Source organism: Budorcas taxicolor, chromosome 5 (genome assembly GCF_023091745.1).
Source record: "Budorcas taxicolor isolate Tak-1 chromosome 5, Takin1.1, whole genome shotgun sequence".
Taxonomy (NCBI): domain Eukaryota; kingdom Metazoa; phylum Chordata; class Mammalia; order Artiodactyla; family Bovidae; genus Budorcas; species Budorcas taxicolor.
In genome coordinates this window covers 67,646,273-67,665,212 of record NC_068914.1, presented here as the reverse complement: position 1 = coordinate 67,665,212, position 18,940 = coordinate 67,646,273, and the positions used below count along the sequence as shown (strand labels likewise).

General features: G+C 35.7%; 1 protein-coding gene across 1 annotated transcript in view; it reads left to right on the top strand.

Moving 5' to 3' along the window:
• Positions 1-18,940, top strand: part of EEA1 (early endosome antigen 1) — a 96,740-nt gene that overhangs the window by 16,467 nt on the left and 61,333 nt on the right. Inside the window, exons 3-10 of the mRNA XM_052640534.1 lie at positions 2,781-2,906; positions 6,313-6,437; positions 10,946-11,000; positions 11,094-11,159; positions 12,877-12,916; positions 14,476-14,589; positions 15,229-15,350; positions 16,748-16,903. Coding sequence (XP_052496494.1) covers positions 2,781-2,906; positions 6,313-6,437; positions 10,946-11,000; positions 11,094-11,159; positions 12,877-12,916; positions 14,476-14,589; positions 15,229-15,350; positions 16,748-16,903 — 804 coding nt within the window. The remainder of the gene's footprint in view (positions 1-2,780; positions 2,907-6,312; positions 6,438-10,945; positions 11,001-11,093; positions 11,160-12,876; positions 12,917-14,475; positions 14,590-15,228; positions 15,351-16,747; positions 16,904-18,940) is intronic.

Genomic DNA, 18,940 nt, shown 5'->3' with positions numbered 1-18,940 from the left:
AGGTGAGGGCATGCCTGCCATGTTGAAAAACAGCCGAGAGGCTAGTGGCTCCAGCACAGTGAGTGGAGGGAGGTTGGGTTAGCGAGGTAATGAGGCCCACTTCATGTTAGGCCTTAGAGGCTTTTGTGCAGACTTTAGTGTTTTACTCTTGCTGAAATAGAAGTCATTGGAAGGTTTGGATCAGGGAAATGACAAAAGTTACCTACATTTTCACAGGGGTAAGGATAGAAGCAGAGACTGTTGGAAGGCTTCTGCAGTGATCCATATACACTTTGAGGGTGGTTTGGATCAGGGCAGTGATGATGGAGAGAGATCCTCAGCTTCTCAATACATTCTGAAGGAATTGTGTTGGCCAAAAAGTTCACTCAGGTTTTCCATAAGAACTGAATGAGCTTTTTAGCCAATCCAATAGTTCTAATAGGATTTTCTGATTAGTGAGGTATGAAGTGTATTTTCTTTTGCAACTTTTTCAAGAAGTCTATCAGCTTATTAAGGATGAGGTCTTTGCTTTATTTTACCATTGTGTTCTCACTACCATAGCATAATGATGTAGTAACCACACCCAGTAAATACTTTTTGAATGAATGGTTGAATGACAATATGTGGAAACTTACAGTGAAGAAATAAGTAAAGTGTGGCAGGCAGCATAAAGATACTATGGTTAAAAAAACCCACATCGCATTGTTCTTTAAAAAAAAAGGATTGTTCTGTAGTTTTAGTACCTGGGACGGTGATTTCCAGGAAGACATCCCTTTCATCAGTAAAAAGAAAAAAAAGTGAATTCTTGTTACTTATTTTCATCCCCTGGCTGATCTCCTTTAAGGGTTGTCAACAAAAGGAACAATGATATTAGATAATAGCTATCATTCATTGAATGTTTTCTTTGTATCAGATGCTGTGATAAGGACTTAGCATATATTATCTTATTAATTCCCCTGAGATTTCCCATATGAAGTAGGTGTTATATTTATCTCATTTAATGGATGAGGAAATTGAAGGTCATATAAACTACTAAGAGTAGTAGCTTAGGATTCAAGGATTCAAGCCCAAAACTAGCTCTTAACTGCTAACCTGTCTTGTGTCTCAGTTTGGAATCTTGTTTATAGTCTTTCTTCCTTGCTATGATCCTAAGTGACATTAAGGACTCAAGGAACACCTTAGCCTCTCAGTTCTTAATGTTATCAATGCCAGTGATACTTATTACTTTTCTGGTTCCTCAAGGCCATGGCAGTGCCTCCAATTTTCTTATCAGACAGAACAGTTTTATCTGGCATGTTGAAATCGTATCTCTGCATACCTTACATCAACTGCCTGTCCTATCAAAAACTTTCTCATAGTCATACTTCTTAACTTCTTTGGTCTTGTTGATTATTTTAGATTTTTAATTTCTATTTTTTCCTTATAGTCTATTATCCTTTCTTGTCTTCATTTCGTTTACTCTCTAACCATACATCTAATGACAGTTAATATTTGCTGAGCACTAAATCCCGTGGGCGGAGGAGCCTGGTGGGCTGCAGCCCATGGGGTCGCTGAGGGTCGGAGACGATGGAGTGACTTCACTTTCACTTTTCACTTTCACTTTTCACTTTCATGCACTGGAGAAGGAAATGGCAACCCACTCCAGTGTTTTTGCCTGGAGAATCCCATGGACGGAAAAGCCTGGTAGGCTACAGTCCATGGGGTCGCGAAGAGTCGGACACGACTGAGCAACCTCGCTTTCACTTTTCATTTTCATGCATTGGAGAAGGAAATGGCAACCCACTCCAGTGTTCTTGCCTGGAGAATCCCAGGGACGGCGGAGCCTAGTGGGCTACCGTCTATGGGGTCTCACAGAGTTGGACACGACTGAAGTGACTTAGCAGTAGCAGCAGCAGTATAATTTCTCAGGCAAGGAATACACTGTAGAATACACTCTAGATGAATAGATGCTAATATTAGCTCCATTTTATAGGTGAGGAAACTGACATTTAGCAAAATAAAGTGATTTTTAAAAAGTCACATAGTCAGCATTGGTTGAGACTGAAACCCATATCTGGTTTTGACACCAAAATTCATGACATAACTTTTGTAGCCTATTATCCTTCACCACTGTCTTCATTTAACTTACTTTCTCCCTGACGCTCTCAACTTCTTTATTCTCTTATCCTTTTACTGTTCCTCTCTGAAAAAACCGCAAACCATAGATCAGTGTAACAGCCCATATTTTAAAAGACAGATATTGTTAGGTATGGGGAGTTTGGGAGAGTGTTTTAAAACAATTTTACTTAGCTCATAAAATTAGAAGAGGGGGTCACCTGCTAGGAATTGTGGGTGTGGGCAAGAATGGGATCTTTAGCTTGTGGAATATGGTGAAGACTGAAAATTGCTTTCATTATAAGAACTTTTTGTTGAGAACATTATCTTACATAAAAATATTTGTTAAAACTGCCAATCATTTCTTGATCCAAAATAACAGCTAGCTTGCCAATACTAGCTCTCTCACATAAATAAGGACCAAGTATCATAAACAAAATGAATAATAAGATTGCAACAAAAGCAACTGTTTACTACAATAAAATTGACCCATGGGAATTTATAGCATTAAGGATGGAAACTAATTTCAGAGTCCTACTTTGGATAGCAGTCTTTCACCCTTTGTACAGTTACTACTTGAAGATTTCCCTTCCATATACTAAAAAGAGATATACTAATTATTTTCCTGGTTGTCTATTTTCATTGTCTCTGTTTTGTTTCATAAATAACTTTTTCTGTATATCGTCCTAAAAGTTGTTATTTCACAGGGTTTCATCTGTCCGTTATGTATGAAAAGATGTATAACTGCTATTGATTTGTCGGAGCATTACCAGAAAGTGCACGCTGAAAATGAGACAAGAGGACAGGAACTTCTTAATGACTCCAGTGTTACTGTGGGTCCTGAATATTTTGTTTTAGCAGCTTGGTTATGGGTTGCTCAAAACAGCTTTGTTTTTCCTTGCCTCGGTGTTGCTTAACTTTTTGTGCTTCATGGGAGTATGGATTGCTTTCATTATGCATGCTCTGAGAAGGTTCAATAAGGAAAAGATGCTCTTGGGGAGTTGGCTTGGCTGTTCTGACTGTTTGCAGCTGTCTTTCTGTGAATCCGTAAAATACATAAAAGTTTAAGCTTATTTTTGCATAAATTTTGCCATGAAATTTGAAATATAAAGTGAATGTTTTTTATTTCAACATTTGTAAGTTATATCTTTATTGTATAGTTAATGTTTTATTAATGAATGTATTAAAGTGCTTTCAGTTAAGATGCTTTACTCTTAAAGAAAAAGAGGACCTTGCATGTGAACGGTTACTGTCTTTACCTGATAAAATACACAGCAATATATACAGCAGATCCAGAATCTGGGTCTACCTCTGTTTCAGTCTCTTCCCCAGACCTGTTGGAAGTCACAGAATGGTACAGACTTATCATTAATAGTGGCTCACTCAAATGTTTCCCTGTAGTGCGTGAGGCTGGTGCGAATCGAAGGCTGGGAGTGGGAGCCAGTGATGGGAAGTGTTGGCCATTTTTAGGCTGGAAAAAGTTTTTCAGATGATCTTGATGTACTTCCTTTGAAAAGCATGACAGTGTTCTAAAAACAAAGAAACATAGCTTTTAAAAAATTTCTTTTACAAATCTTATAAAAGAAGGAAACTTTATTTATCATGAAAGATAAAAAATCAAGACTTTTTGCTATGAAGTAGTGATGTATAAGAAAATGATCTCACCAAACCTTCACTTAACATATTAATGGGATACCTCTAATGTGCCAGGTATTTTGGTAGGTAAAGGAGATAAAAAGGTAAAGAAGATATGATCTCTATGCCAGAGAGTTTTTATTGTAGATATTTGCAAAAAGAGTGTAATGTATGATTCAGCTTGAGGGGAACCGCAGGAAAACTTGAGGGGGGAGCAGCTGAGCCAGACGTTCTCTAGTGTGGTAGGAAACTGAGTACACGTAGGCAGACACCAGTTAAACTGCAGAAGCAAAGCGGCCGGAGAGGCATGGAGGATTCTTGGAACTCTGCCTAGTATTTTACCAGTTGTCTTTCTTCCAGAGCATACGGGTTAATTTTTCTTTATGGGTTAGCCAGAATCAGAAGTGACTGTTTACCTATGTGTCACTTAAAGAAGAACTTTCCTTTTAACTGAAAGAATACTTGATTCAATAGGGTATCATAAATGTCAAGTTAAGCTAAGTTCTTTGCTACAGTAGATTTGAGAAAGGATTAGAGATAACTGAAACTAAGAGTAAGGAATTTAATGCTTTTAATCTTAAGTCAGCTCTGTGTGTGTGTGTGTGTGTGTGTGTGTGTGTGTGTGCATGAGGGAGAGAGACAGGGAGAGAGTTGGCGAGATGTTTGGAATGATTAAGGGGAATAAATATAGCTGGCTATTTTAGTTTTTTATTGTTGCTGTTTTACTGTTTGTAAGTTATCTAGCAACCTCAACTCCCATGAAGTTTAGGAAAAATAAATAGAGGAGTTTCTTAATATCCAGAATTAGTATCACAAAGTCCATGAACTAAAGATCATGTACTTTATTCACAGGACATCTTTTAGATACTCATTCTGAGTTTATTTTATGTACTTTAAAGTGAGTGATGTGGTTTTAATAAACTTTTCCCCCTTAATCTAGCCTTCCCATCCATGTCAGGCTAGGATTACTAATCTGGCTTTGTGAGCAGAACATACCTTTGTTTTCCAAATACAGCATGGCTGTTTTATACCTCTTCTGTACCTTTGTTCATGCTTCTCTATTTGCCTTCATTTTCTGACAAGTAAATTCCTGTTTAGATCTATTTCTAGTGACTCATATAGACATATGTCAACATATACACATACACACATATGTATGTGTGTCTGTGGATTTTTGGGGCAGTATTAACTGCTTAATAGGCAGATTTGGATACTTATCTTGTATTCTTATAGTTCTTTATATATACTTCTGTTACACCATTGCCTGATAATGTCATCCTTACTGAGCCTTGAGTCTGCCATATAATGTGAGTAAGTGATGTGAGGGTATGTTATTTGTACAGCACCCACAAAGGAGCAGAAGTAATATGTTTATTTTTAGTTTCTGTGTGTCCGGAATATTTATTACTTAGCTCAGTCTATCCCTTGGAAGGTTTTATAATCTGCAAGCTGTTAAGCTTTTCTGTTTGTTTTTTTTCCTGCCAAGTAATGCCCTCCCAGGTTCATTTGTATTTCATTAAATAGATACACAGAGTAGAAAGTATATGGTTATGTTCAAAGTACTGTACTAGTCACTAGGAAAACATAGATTAGCTTTGTTGTGTTATATTATTTGTTGTTGTTGTTTAGTCTCTTAAGTCGTGTCCCACTGTTTTGCAACCCCATGGTTTGTAGCCTGCTGGGCTCCTCTGTCCATAGGATTTCCTAGGCAAGAATTCTGGAGTGAGTTGCCATTTCCTTCTCCAGAGGGATCTTCCTGACACAGGGGTCAAAGCCGCATCTCCTGCATTAGCATTCAGATTCTTTATCATTGAGCCAGTCACGTGGGAAGCCTGATGGTAATGCTGGAGGAAAAAAAGCAATATATGCAGAGGTGTGAAAGTGTGAGACACCATGGTGTGTGCAGGGAAACATAGGTACTTTAGTATAGCTGAATCATGTTGTATAGAGTAAAAGTGTCCTGAGATTACACTGGATGGGTCACTGGGGACTACAAATGCAGGACCTTGTATGCCATAACCATATAATAAGTTTTTAAGATTTTATAGGACTGTTTATTAACTTGAAGCTTTTTTAGTGTTAATTAGGGTTAGTAAGGGATTTACTGATGAGAATACTTCTCAACCGTTGCACATACTCTGTGGTAATTACAGGTAATTTATATTACCTTTTTTCCTCAATGATTAGAATGCTTCATGTTCTTAGTTTTTTGCTTATCACTCCTGTGCAGTAGATTGTAGCAGATATTGTTTTACTCTGGGGGATATTTAGAGAGATGGAGGATCTGATGGCATGTCGTCTTCTCAGCTAGACTTCTAGATTAGAACTAACTTCTCAGATTAGAATTCTGTACTATAGCCATTAATTTATTCAACCGAAAAGATGGTTATAAGGGTCTTAAAAAATATTTTGTAAGTTGCAACCAGGATAGGCAGTGATGTGTCCTTGTACAATACCAGAATTTAGGCTTTGCACTGTAAATTACAATTTACTTAATGGCATTATTGGTATGAATGTTTCATTTGACTATTTTTCATAACATAGGAATGGTTATTTTGCAATACAAAATACTGTTTTGAAACCTTTTTCTACCTCTTTGTGTAGGGTTTCATATGTCCACAGTGTATGAAATCTCTTGGATCTGCTGATGAACTTTTCAAACACTATGAGGCAGTCCATGATGCTGGTAATGACTCAAGTCACGGAGGAGAAGCTTTGGCTCTGAAGCGGTACAGTATCATAGCTTTGAAGTGTAATGTAACAAATGAATGCACGTGATATCACTCTTTAATCATGAATACTTAGTTCTTGAAGAGTACTGTATATTTTTTTAATTTAAATCTACCTTCATTTAGCATAGTTTTGACCTTTTATTGTTATAATTTATTCAATCCTTGATCAATAACCAGCTATACCAACATCTATAGCATGTTTCAGAGGTTATATTTTTAATAAAGATTGATTTTTTTAAAAGGTTAGAGTATATTTAGCATATTCTGCTTATTGAAGAATGATATGCTTTCTTTAAAAATTTGTCTTTTGTATTCACCAACATAACAGCAAACAAAACATATTCTGCCTCTTAGCAATTTTACCTGACCATTTTAACAAGTAAACTAAAATATAATTACTTAGAATAGGATCCAACAGTTAACTTTGCTTTTCTTCTATTGGTGAGAACTTTTGTCTTAATTCCCACTAAGGAAGAAAGCTTGATTTTATTCTGTTGCTGATTTGTTGCTAAGTTGTGTCCTGACTTTGCCAGTACATGGACTGCAGCATTCTAGGCTTTCCTATCCTTCAGTTCAGTTCAGTTCAGTCGCTCAGTCATGTCCGACTCTTTGCGACCCCATGAATCGCAGCACGCCAGGTCCCCCTGTCCATCACCAACTCCCGGAGTTCACTCAGACTCATGTCCATCGAGTCCGTGATGCCATCCAGCCATCTCATCCTCAGCCATCCCCTTCTCCTCCTGCTCCCAATCCCTCCCAGCATCAGTCTTTTCCAATGAATCAACTCTTCTCATGAGGTGGCCAAAGTACTGGAGTTTCAGCTTTAGCATCAGTCCTTCCAAAGAAATCCCAGGGCTGATCTCCTTCAGAATGGACTGGTTGGATCTCCTTGCAGTCCAAGGGACTCTCAAGAGTCTTCTCCAACACCACAGTTCAAAAGCATCAATTCTTTGGCACTCAGCCTTCTTCACCGTCCACCTCTCACATCCATACATGACTACTGGAAAAACCATCGCCTTGACTAGACGGACCTCACTATCTCCCAGATTCTCATGTCTATTGAGTTGGTGATGCTATCTAACCATCTCATCCTCTGCCTTCAATCCTCCTGCCCCGTCTTTCCTAGCATCAGGGTCTTTTCCAGTGAGTTGGCTCTTTGTTGCATCAGGTGGCCAAAGTATTGGAGCTTTAGCATCAGTCCTTCTAATGAGTATTCAGGTTTGATTTCTTTAGAATTGACTGGTTGGATCTCCTTGCAGTCCAAGGGACTCTCAAGAGTCATCTCCAGCACTATAATTAGAAAGCATCAATTCTTCAGCTTTCAGCCCTCTTTATGGTCCAACTCTCATATCTGTATGTGACTACTGGAAAAACCATAGCTTTGTCTATATGGACCTTTGTCGGCAAAGTGATGTCTCTGCTTTTAAATATGCTGTCTAGGTTTGTCATGGTTTTGCTTCCAAGGAGCAAGTGTCTTTTAAAATTTCATGGCTGCAGTTACTGTCCATAGTGATTTGGAGCCCGTGAAAATAAAATGTGTCAGTGTTTCCACTTTTTCCCCATCTATTTGTCATAAAGTGATGGGACCAGATACCGTGATCTTTGTTTTTTGAATGTTCAGTTTTAAGCCATCCTTTTCACTCTCCTCTTTTGCCCTCATTAAGAGGCTCTTTAGTTTCTCTTCTCTTTCTTCCATTAGGGTGGTGTCATCTGCATATCTGAGGTTGTTGATGTTTCTCCTGGCAATCTTGATTCCAGCTTGTGTTGATCCTGCCTGGCATTATACATGATGTACTCTGCATATAAGTCAAGTAAGCAGGGTGACAGTGTACAACCTTGACATACTCTTTTCCCAGTTTTGAACCAGTCCCTTTTCCCATGTCTGGTTCTAACTGTTGCTTCATGACCTGCATACAGGTTTCTCAGCAGGTGGGTAAGGTGGTCTGATATTCCCATCTCCTTAAGAATTTTCCAGTTTATTGTGATTCGCACAAAGACTTTAGCATCGTCAGTGAGGCAGATGTTTTTCTGAAATTCTCTTGCTTTCTCATGATCCAGTGAATGTTGGCAATATGAACTCTGATTCCTCTGCCTTATCTGAATCCAGCTTGTACATCTGGAAGTTCTTGGTTCACATGCTTTTGAAGCCGAGCTTGGAGAATTTTGAGCATTTCTTTGCTGACATGTGAAATGAGTGCAATTGACCAATAGTTTGAACAATCTTTGGCATTGCCCTTCTTTTCAATTGGAGTGATAACTGACCTTTTCCAGTCCTGTGGCCACTGCTGAGTTTTCCAAATTTGCTGGCATATTGAGTACAGTGCTTTAACATGATCAGCTTTTAGGATTTAAAATAGCTCAGCTGGAATTCCATCACCTCCACTAGTTTTGTTTATAGTAATGCTTCCTAAGGCCCACTTCACTTCATACTCCAGGGTATCTGGCTCTAGGTGAGTGATCACACCATCATGGTTATCTGGGTCAATAAGACCTTTTTTGTATAGAATTATACAGAAAGATAGTCTCTGCATATATATAATATGCTTATATCTGTGTACATATAGAGAAATGTATAAATGTATATAATTACATAAAAGAGCAGTTCTACACTATCCTATACCTTTTGTTTCTGTATCTATGGATTGTTTCTTATCATTGAAGATAGTTATCTTACTCTTTTTAATAACCACATGGAATTTTACCATTCTCCTGTTGACAAGCATTCAGGCTATTTCCAGTGTTTTGTACATATAAATGTGGTGGTGGTATATGTCTTTGTGGACATATTGTTTGCATGTGTTGAAATATATCTGGAAGATATATTTCCAGAAATGGGATTTCTGGATAAAGTTTCCCTTTAAAATTTTGATAGATGCTTCCTAATTTTCTTTTGTCAATATCCTAGACTGTTCAATCTGTTAAATGTTTCAGAAGATTTTCTTTGCTAGACAGGTTACTTTCAAAAATTTATTAAGTGGCACTTTTTGAAAGATTAATTGGAGTAACTGAGTGCACCCAATTAGAAGTTGAATTAAAATTATCTTCCTTGCAATTTCATTCAATTTGATATGAGCCATTCCTATATATTGTTATTCATTTGTCTCTTCATTGTTTTGTTTTGTGCATGGAGTTGGAATATTAATAAAGAGTAGGGAAAACTTAAAACCTGTACACACATTTTTATACACATATTAAGACCAAGGTTTCTCCAGTTAGCCTGTGGTTTCTCCGAATCGGATAAGTTCATAGGACCACATGAGGGGGGAGAGGGAAGGATGGGAACACACACACAAAACAGAGAAATGAAAACTACTGAAAGTGTCATAAAAAGGCAAATTTTAAGAGACAAGAAATAAGCAGGAATATATTATCTAGTTTTACTTTTGTATTCAGAGATTAAAGATGACCCCTTAAAGTTTATCTGCATCATGAAGTGCTTCTTCTAGGTAGAAGTGATCACTATCTTTATGCTTCTGTTTTTGTTTCTACTGTAGAACCAATGGCCTGTTACTCTATGTGTTTTCTTCCCCCATTAAACTGAATGACTTGAGAGTCTGGCATAGACAAGTTCTGTTGAATAATGAATTCTTTATGTATGAATGGGTTTGAAAGGTAGAGGTTCCTTTTCTACTGTTAACCATGTTTCACAGATGAAGCTGACTTTGTTTCTTGACTCTATCTTCACTCCCATCCTAGAGAATAATTTTCCTACCAGTATGTCCCATTATGTTTTACTTTCTGATGTGCTTGTGCTGGTGTGGACTTGGTCTTCTGCTTCAGTAGAGCTGATCCTGTTCTTTTCCTTCTGTACTGGAATCAGTGCACATGAGTATTCCCAGTCAGCTCATTTCAGTCTTCTACCGTGGCAGTCATTGGAGTGGCATGGAGCAAGGGGAGTCCCTTTTTCTGCTGTTTATAATCTGAGAGGATAAGATATGTTCTTCCTATCTAGAAGAATAATTGCAAATGTGTTTTCTCATGGCATGTCTTCTGCATAAGGGCTTCAAGTTGTCTGCTCAACCATTGTTTGTCAGACTATTAGATGAGGGGAACAGAGGTGAGGTTTTGACAGGAAAGAGCATTTCAGACTCAGGAAACAGCAAGGAGCCAGCATTGCTACAGCCAAGTGAATGAGGGTGAGAATGGTAAGGTAGGGATTAGATTGTGCCAATTTTTATAGTCCTTGTTTATGAGTTTAGATTTTATACTAACTGCAGTAGGAAGCTGTTGATGCTTATTGCTGGTAAGTTAATGAGAGACCTTCTGCTTTTGTCTCAGTACTTGACAGTCAGTTTTACTGTTTCCATGATAAGAGCGTTCTTCCATTGACAGACAGTATGCTTAGGGATAAAATTATTTCCCCAAGGACTGTATATATGCCACTATATATAAAATCTATAGAATTTTTTTAAGAATTGGGAAAACTAGAATATTAATATATATTCATGAGCCATGATTTGTTAAAGCAATTAACCATTAATTCCTTTTTTCCAATTTATGTTTAGAGATGATATAACACTACTCAGACAAGAGGTCCAAGACCTACAGGCTTCACTTAAGGTAAAATAAAAATGATTATACTTGTTTATTTTCAGTGTATCAGATAAATAAAACCTTTTAAAATTTTCTGATTAAAACCTTTTCTTTCCTTAGGAAGAAAAATGGTACTCAGAAGAATTAAAGAAAGAATTAGAAAAATTTCAAGGGCTGCAGCAACAAGTAATTGCTTTTAAATACTTAAAATGTGTTAATAGATGTTCATTTTCATTGTTTTAAATTAAGTATAATACTTTTTTGTAAACAAGTGGCATGATATGAATAGCTTCCTAATTGTTTCTCTGTGCTTGTTAGTCTACATATGTATCCTTTGAAATTCTAATGAATACAAACCAATATAACCAATATATGGAAAGCTCAGATATAACTCCTTAAAAGTGCTCCATTAAGAATCATTTACGTATGGGACTTCCCTGAAGTGATTAAAAACTCTTCGGAGATTAAAAACTCTGTGGTTCCACTGTAGAGGGCGCAGGTTAGATTTGTGGTCAGGGAACTAAGATCCCACATGCTCCAGTGCGGCCAAAAGGATCATTTACCTATGGATTTTTTTTTTTTCAACACCAGGCGACATTATTCTTATTTTCTGACAGTATATGTAAGTGGTTAAAAAATGTAGGTTCAAACAATCGTGAAGCACTTCAAAGCACTTGTGTTTGTGACAAATTGGAAATCACTAAAATGTCTATTAGTAGGGAAAGAACTATTATTAACTGCTTATAGTTTATATTAGTGGTGATTGTTTGAAAGCATGGAAAAACTGTTGTATTCATGTTAGATTTTAAAAAGCAAATATTGTGTCTTTGTACACAGATGCATACCTACCATACAACTTTAACTTCATAAAAATTATACAGAAAAGAACAAGAAAATCACTGTAGTATCCAAAGTGGTTATTTTGAGTGATTTCATTTGGTATCTCAGATTCATTATATATAATATTCTTTAATGTATTTTCTAAAAATTTTTTTAACAAATTATGATTTTTATACTTGTTATTTTGACTTTTATATGAATATACATAAAAAATCATAGAATGATGATTTTACCAAATATATATATAGTTTTCATTTCTGTGAATAAAAATGACATCCTTTAGCAATAGCTTTAATACTTTTATAAAATAATTAGTGATCGCTCTGCACATTATCTCAGCACATTAAGGTAGCACGTGACATCTTAGCACATGACTCCCAGTTGTTTTCGCCTTTTTGTCTTTTTCCCAAAAGTTGTCATTTGGACTAGAAAAGAAAAATAAATGGATAACAAGATATCAGTCTTATTACTACTCAGTTCTGTAATTGAGGATGCATTAAAGAGGGTTTTAGTAATCTAAAATACTTAGAGTTCACTTACTCATGTTTTAGGTAGATGCCATTAACAGTCAAACGTGTGCTCTATTAATATTATTTTCTGTACTTGAAAACACAGGAAATTGTTTACTACATCTGAGATGACTATTTTAACTTTATAATAGGGACTTCCCAGATGGCACCAGTGATAAAGGATATGCAGGATACATAAGAGATGTGGGTTGGTAAGATCCCAGTAAGAGGGCATGGCAACCCATTCCATTATATTAACTTATGTTATTACTGAATTTATGGAATTTAAGATGCCATCTTGGCAGAGTTCATGAAAATTTAATATGTGAACAGATTCTTAGAGGCAGCGAGCTACAGTTAAATCATTATGCCAGACAGCCTAGTGGTATCTTAGAGATCCAGAAGGATGTGAGCAGGCCAAGGTTTGATTCTCATAGAAACCTTGCTGCTTACCTGGCAGAATCTATTTCAGAGATTGTTTTTCGTGTTGACAATTGTAATAATATAGTCTTTTCCTTTTAATACATTTGTTTATGTTTTTTGTTTTCATTGAGGAGTCCAAACCTGATGGATTAGTGGCTGATTCATCAGCAGGTAACTTAAAGCTTTTATTTTTTCATTTTCCTGCTTTCTTATCCCTTTTTTTTTTACTTTTTTCTTTTCCTCTGATGCCTGCTACATGGATTTTGTTTCATGGTTTTACTTCATGGCACTGAAACAGTGACGTTAACAGTCATATTCTAGGTTGAGAGTGTTTATTACCTGTGAACTTTATAATTTAATCAGTTATTGAAATCTTAGTCTTATTATAGTTCATTATATTCTGAAGTTACACACTTTTGAAATAATACATTAATATGATGGTTAATGAAAGTTTAGATCTATATTAAATAGTGATGTACTTTGTTTCCTCTTGAAATTAAAAAATGAGATTAGCATCTTTGTAATCTGGTCCCATCACTTCGTGGGAAATACATGGGGAAACAGTGGAAACAGTGTCAGACTTTATTTTGGGGGGCTCCAAAATCACTGCAGATGGTGACTGCAGCCATGAAATTAAAAGACGCTTACTCCTTGGAAGGAAAGTTACGACCAACCTAGATAGCATATTGAAAAGCAGAGACATTCCTTTGCCAACAAAGGTCCATCTAGTCAAGGCTATGGTTTTTCCAGTGGTCATGTATGGATGTGAGAGTTGGACTGTGAAGAAAGCTGAGCGCTGAAGAATTGATGTGTTTGAACCGTGGTGTTGGAGAAGACTCTTGAGAGTCCCTTGGACTGCAAGGAGATGGAACCAGTCCATTCTGAAGGAGATCAGCTCTGGGATTTCTTTGGAAGGAATGATGCTAAAGCTGAAACCCCAATACTTTGGCCACCTTATGAGAAGAGTTGACTCATTGGAAAAGACTCTGATGCTGGGAGGAACTGGAGGCAGGAGGAAAAGGGGACGACAGAGGATGAGATGGTTGGATGGCATCACCGACTCGATGGACGTGAGTTTGAGTGAACTCCGGGAGTTGGTGATGGACAGGGAGGCCTGGCGTGCTGTGATTCATGGGGTCGCAAAGAGTCAGACACGACTGAGCGACTGAAGTGAACTGAACTGAATGGACTTTAACTGGAGGAATGCTCGATGAATAATAAAAATTATATTTTGAGATTAGGTGTTATATTTAATGTCTCTTTGAAGTTTCTTTATGAGAATGAAGTAGTAAGAATTGACTGCATATTTTAATTGATTGTTTTATTTAAGACCTTGATTATTCTTAAAACATTTCTAATTTCAAAACATTTCATCAGAGGCACAAAATATATTGTTTTTTTGGTCAGTTGACAGATACAGGAAAATAACTGTGAAATGTGAAATTAGAATCATCTTTAAACAAATATTTATAACTATTTTAGCTATGACTGCAAAATATTCCTTTCATTTGTTTTACATGTACGTTAACTTTGATTTGGGTCTTAAATGTGTTGGCTGTGATTAATTTTTTCTTTTTTTGAGATATGATTAATTCTTAAAATGTGAAGATACTCTACTTGTAATTGGCTAGTAGATCATGTTGATTGTCTTTAACTACTACAGTGATTATAAGTAATAACAGTTTAGGAAATGTAATTCACATTGTATTTGAATAACTACTTTTCTGTAGAACTACAGTCTTTGGAACAACAATTAGAAGAAGCCCATACAGAAAATTTTAATATTAAGCAAATGAAAGATTTGTTTGAACAGAAAGCAGCCCAACTTGCCACTGAAATTGCAGGTAAATTAAATCAGGATTATTCTTATCCAATAAGTCAGTCTCTTTACCTTCTTGCCATTGTATATTCTATAGGGAAACAGTGTATGTTAGTGTGATAAAGCATTTGGTACAGACTGTCGTGGTGATTGCTGGCATTTAATGATAACAGAGTTGCTGTGTAAGTTATTTGTTCTCCCACCTCCTCCCTTTGAAGAACTGATTTTCACTGTAAAATTCTTCTTGAATTTTAGAGAAGTTGAATTTTCTTTTGAGGTATGGTTAAAGATTGACAAGTAACATTTTGAAGAAGTTAAGTAATGTGGTATAGATTTAACACTTGGTTATGCTAGCAATTGCATGTAATTTTTTTCAACTACATACATGCTTTTAGGTAAAATTTAGGTAGAAATATTATATGTGATTGAGTATACATTAAAATGCTAATTTAGTAATTGAGTGGATTTTATGTAGACATTTGATCATTTAAGTTTATCATTGAATATCATCAGAAGTATAATTTTATTGTGTACATTTATGCTTATCAAAGGAATGTGAATTTGAATTAGAGTGGTATTTAATTAGGCACTGGATATACAAGAATGTGTAACTTATCTTCTCTTGAGTTAATGTCATGTCATCTATGTAACTGTTCTTAATTAGATATAAAGTCAAAATATGATGAAGAAAGGAGTCTTAGAGAAGCTGCTGAACAGCAAGTGACACATCTAACAGAAGAATTAAACAAAGAAGCAGGTGTGATTCAAGATCTAAAGACTGAACTGGTAAAGTAGAAACCATTTATTAGAGTGTACCTTAGTTGAAATTGATAAATGAAATACATATGCTGATGAAATTTTTAAAAGTAGAGTTTGAATACAATGGAGGAAATAAAAATTCCCTGTAGTTTTACCACCTACATATATATATGTATGTGTGTGTGTGTACACTATGATTTTTAAAATAAGAATGGAATTTTGTGATACATTATTTATGGCATGAACATTTTTATTGTTTTTGTTTTAGTATCACCTGTCATTTTTGGTAGTTTCCATATCTGCATCTCTGATCTTACCATTCCTTGAACTTTAGTTTTGTAAATCCAGCTGCTGCTAAGTCGCTTCAGTTGTGTCCGACTCTGTGCGACCCCCACAGACGGCAGCCCAACCAGGCTCCCCCGTCCCTGGGATTCTCCAGGCAAGAACACTGGAGTGGGTTGCCATTTCCTTCTCCAATGCATGAAAATGAAAAGTGAAAGTAAAGTCGCTCAGTCGTGACCCCATGGACTGCAGCCCACCAGGCTCCTCCATCCATGGGATTTTCTAGGCAAGAGTACTGGAGTGGGGTGCCAGTGCCTTCTGCAGTAAATCTATCTAGGACACTTATAAAAGGAGAAGAGGGCAGCAGAGGGTGAGATGGTTAGGTAGTATTACCGACTCACTGGATATGAATCTGAGCAAACGCTGGGAAATAGTGAAGGACAGGGAAACCTGGCGGGCTGCTGCCCATGGGGTCATAAAGAATTGAACACAACTTACTGACTGAACAACAGCAAGAAGGACACTCCTAATTGCATTTCCAGCTTTCATTTCAAATTCAACAAGTATAGCATCAAGTCATCATATTTCTGTCATTGATACCATATGTTTTTAACCCTCTCCCCAGGCTTAACAATCTTGGACCTGTCCTTGCTTCCTTTCTGTCCTTTATTTACCACTCAGTAAACATATGAATATGTGAATCAGTTAGATTCAATCTGCAACAAACCCTAATTATGCTTATATCTGCTCCTTCATTTTATTACCAGTTTCATAGGATAAAAAAATGAAGGGATTTAGCATTAACAAGTGATTGTTATTATAAGTGGGTGTAGTTTGTGAAGGAAAGGAAAGCAATTAAAGCACTAAGGATAATTGTGTATTTGCTGTTTTGTACCTTGAGTGGTAACACTGTTAAATATGAGAGAAAGCTCTCATTTAGCTCTGTGAAAAAAGGATAAAGATTGTTGGGGGAAAACTTCTGTGTTCAATGTTTGGAATCTAGTAATTGATGTTAAAAGATTGTTTTTATTTCTTAGTAGTTAAACTATTTTAAAAATATGTGTTATTTTAAAATGTGTGTTCACTAAATAGTTTCACTGTTTTTTGTTTTTTTTTTTAAATTAAAATATGTTGCTTCACAGCTTCAGAGACCTGGAATAGAAGATGTTGCTGTGTTAAAGAAAGAACTGGTCCAAGTTCAAACACTAATGGATAACATGACCTTGGAACGTGAGAGAGAATCTGAAAAACTCAAAGATGAGTGCAAAAAGTTACAAACAGAATATACTAACTCAGAGGTAATGAAGTTTAGTGTACTTAAATAAGACTGATGTTAACTTGTTTAATGTGCATTGTTGAGTGAAGCCAGCATTTTTCTGAGTGACTCAAACACTACTTGCCTTTCTTTCATCTGGTCTCAATAATATCTATATATCGTCAATATGGGCTGATAGTATTTTATCTTTGCTTTATGAAGTTGGACACTTAGAGAAGAATGTTTGCATAGAGGAGTATTCCTCTGTTAATAAATAATGTATACTGTAGAAAAATTATATTTAAATTAGCTCCAGATTAATAAGTAGTAATTTATTTCAATTTGGTAGGGGTAAAGGAAGTATGATTTCGTTTTCTTCATTTGGATTACTTATGTTGCTTAGAAAAAATATTTAAGACTTATTATCTATTAGACTTGGTTTTCACTTATCAATTACTAAGTTATGTGGTTGAAGGCAGTCTTAAAAATCTTCTAGTCTAACCCTCCATCCAGGAATCCCTTTATAAGTGATCTGTAACTCTTGCTATGTGCTGCAGGGGTTGTATATTTCTTCCTAAGTCAGCCATTCCATTGAGTTGGCATTTGTTTCCCTATAATTTACATGTACTGGTTCCAGACACAGAATAAATTGTTCTTTTCCACATGAAATATTTGATGACTATTCATATTTACTCTGAATTTTCTTCTAGGATGAACATTCTCAGTTCTTCTATTTATTACAAGACTTTTGTCTGTCAATCCCTTATGTAATTGTCAGCATATGACAAGTTCTAGGATATGTAGTAAATCTATTTGCCTAGAAATGCTAGCATTTGTCTTTCTTACTGTATCATAGGTATTTTTATTATAACTACTACTGTGTATAGTTCTTAAGCTCCCTTATATGATATAGACCTGAGTTTTTCATGTTACTGGTTTAAAAAGCTAAGTTATAGTGACATTTCAGCTTGCATCTCAGATTTTTTCAGCTGATTATCTAAAAGCCACTATTCATAATTATTAATGAACTATGGAGTACAAATATTATAAATAACCCATATCTTCCTTTTATTACTTTCTCCTGTGTCTTATCAGTGGAGGATTGGTGAAAGTTTGTTACAACACACATAGGCATGTGAGTCTTTGTAATGGTTAATATTTCAGACTTTTAAGTTGATGAACTTCAGGTGCAGATTTCCCAGACATGATCTTTGTAGCCCAGTAATAAAAGTCCCATAGATTTTCAAGTAATTTTAGGGAGTTCATGAAATTATCAAAGCCAATAAAAATCTGCTAATGTGTAATCTAGGAGAGGCTGAATCAAAGAAGTTTCTTGGGAAAAAATCCCATTCAAATGCTAGGTTAGAAATTTCTTTTAACCCTGTAAGTTAAGCATTAAGGTGGTTTTATATTTAAGGAATCTAGGCTTCAGTGAGATTAAATAACTTGTTCAAGTTCATGCACCTAATGTAAAGAAGTTAGGATTAGAACTCAAATCTGTCTTGAAGCTCAGGTCTTTCTGTATCATGTCATTTCCCATTTTTGGTGGTCTGATGATTGTGTTAGAAGTAAATTTGTGTTATTAATCATAACCTAATACTGTTATTACTTGTTGCATTTTGACATATTGTATATTTGTATTGAGTATAACTTAAAATACTTTTGAGTGGTGTCCCATACCATTTCCATATGAAAAAATGACTGTCTAAATATTCCATCTCATTTGTTTTTTACTGTATTTTTAGCTTCTACTTACTCCTTAGTATATGGTGTGTATTTTATTGAAATTCAGTTTTATTTATTCTCAGTTATGTGTGTTAGTGAATTATATAACCTAAAGAACTAAAATTAAAAAATATTTCATGTATTACTGCTTTTCTGAACCTAAACATTGACATCAGAAATAAGACAGTAAAAGGAATTAAGCTAAAAATGCAATGATTTGTTTTGTATTTCTAGTCAAGGTTCAAGATACATAATCTGATATACATTGTTAAGTATGTTCCATTCCTTTCATTAAAAATATAACCTATGAACTCGTTGTCATTTTAAAAATCTGTTTTTAAAAGCATATGGAAAA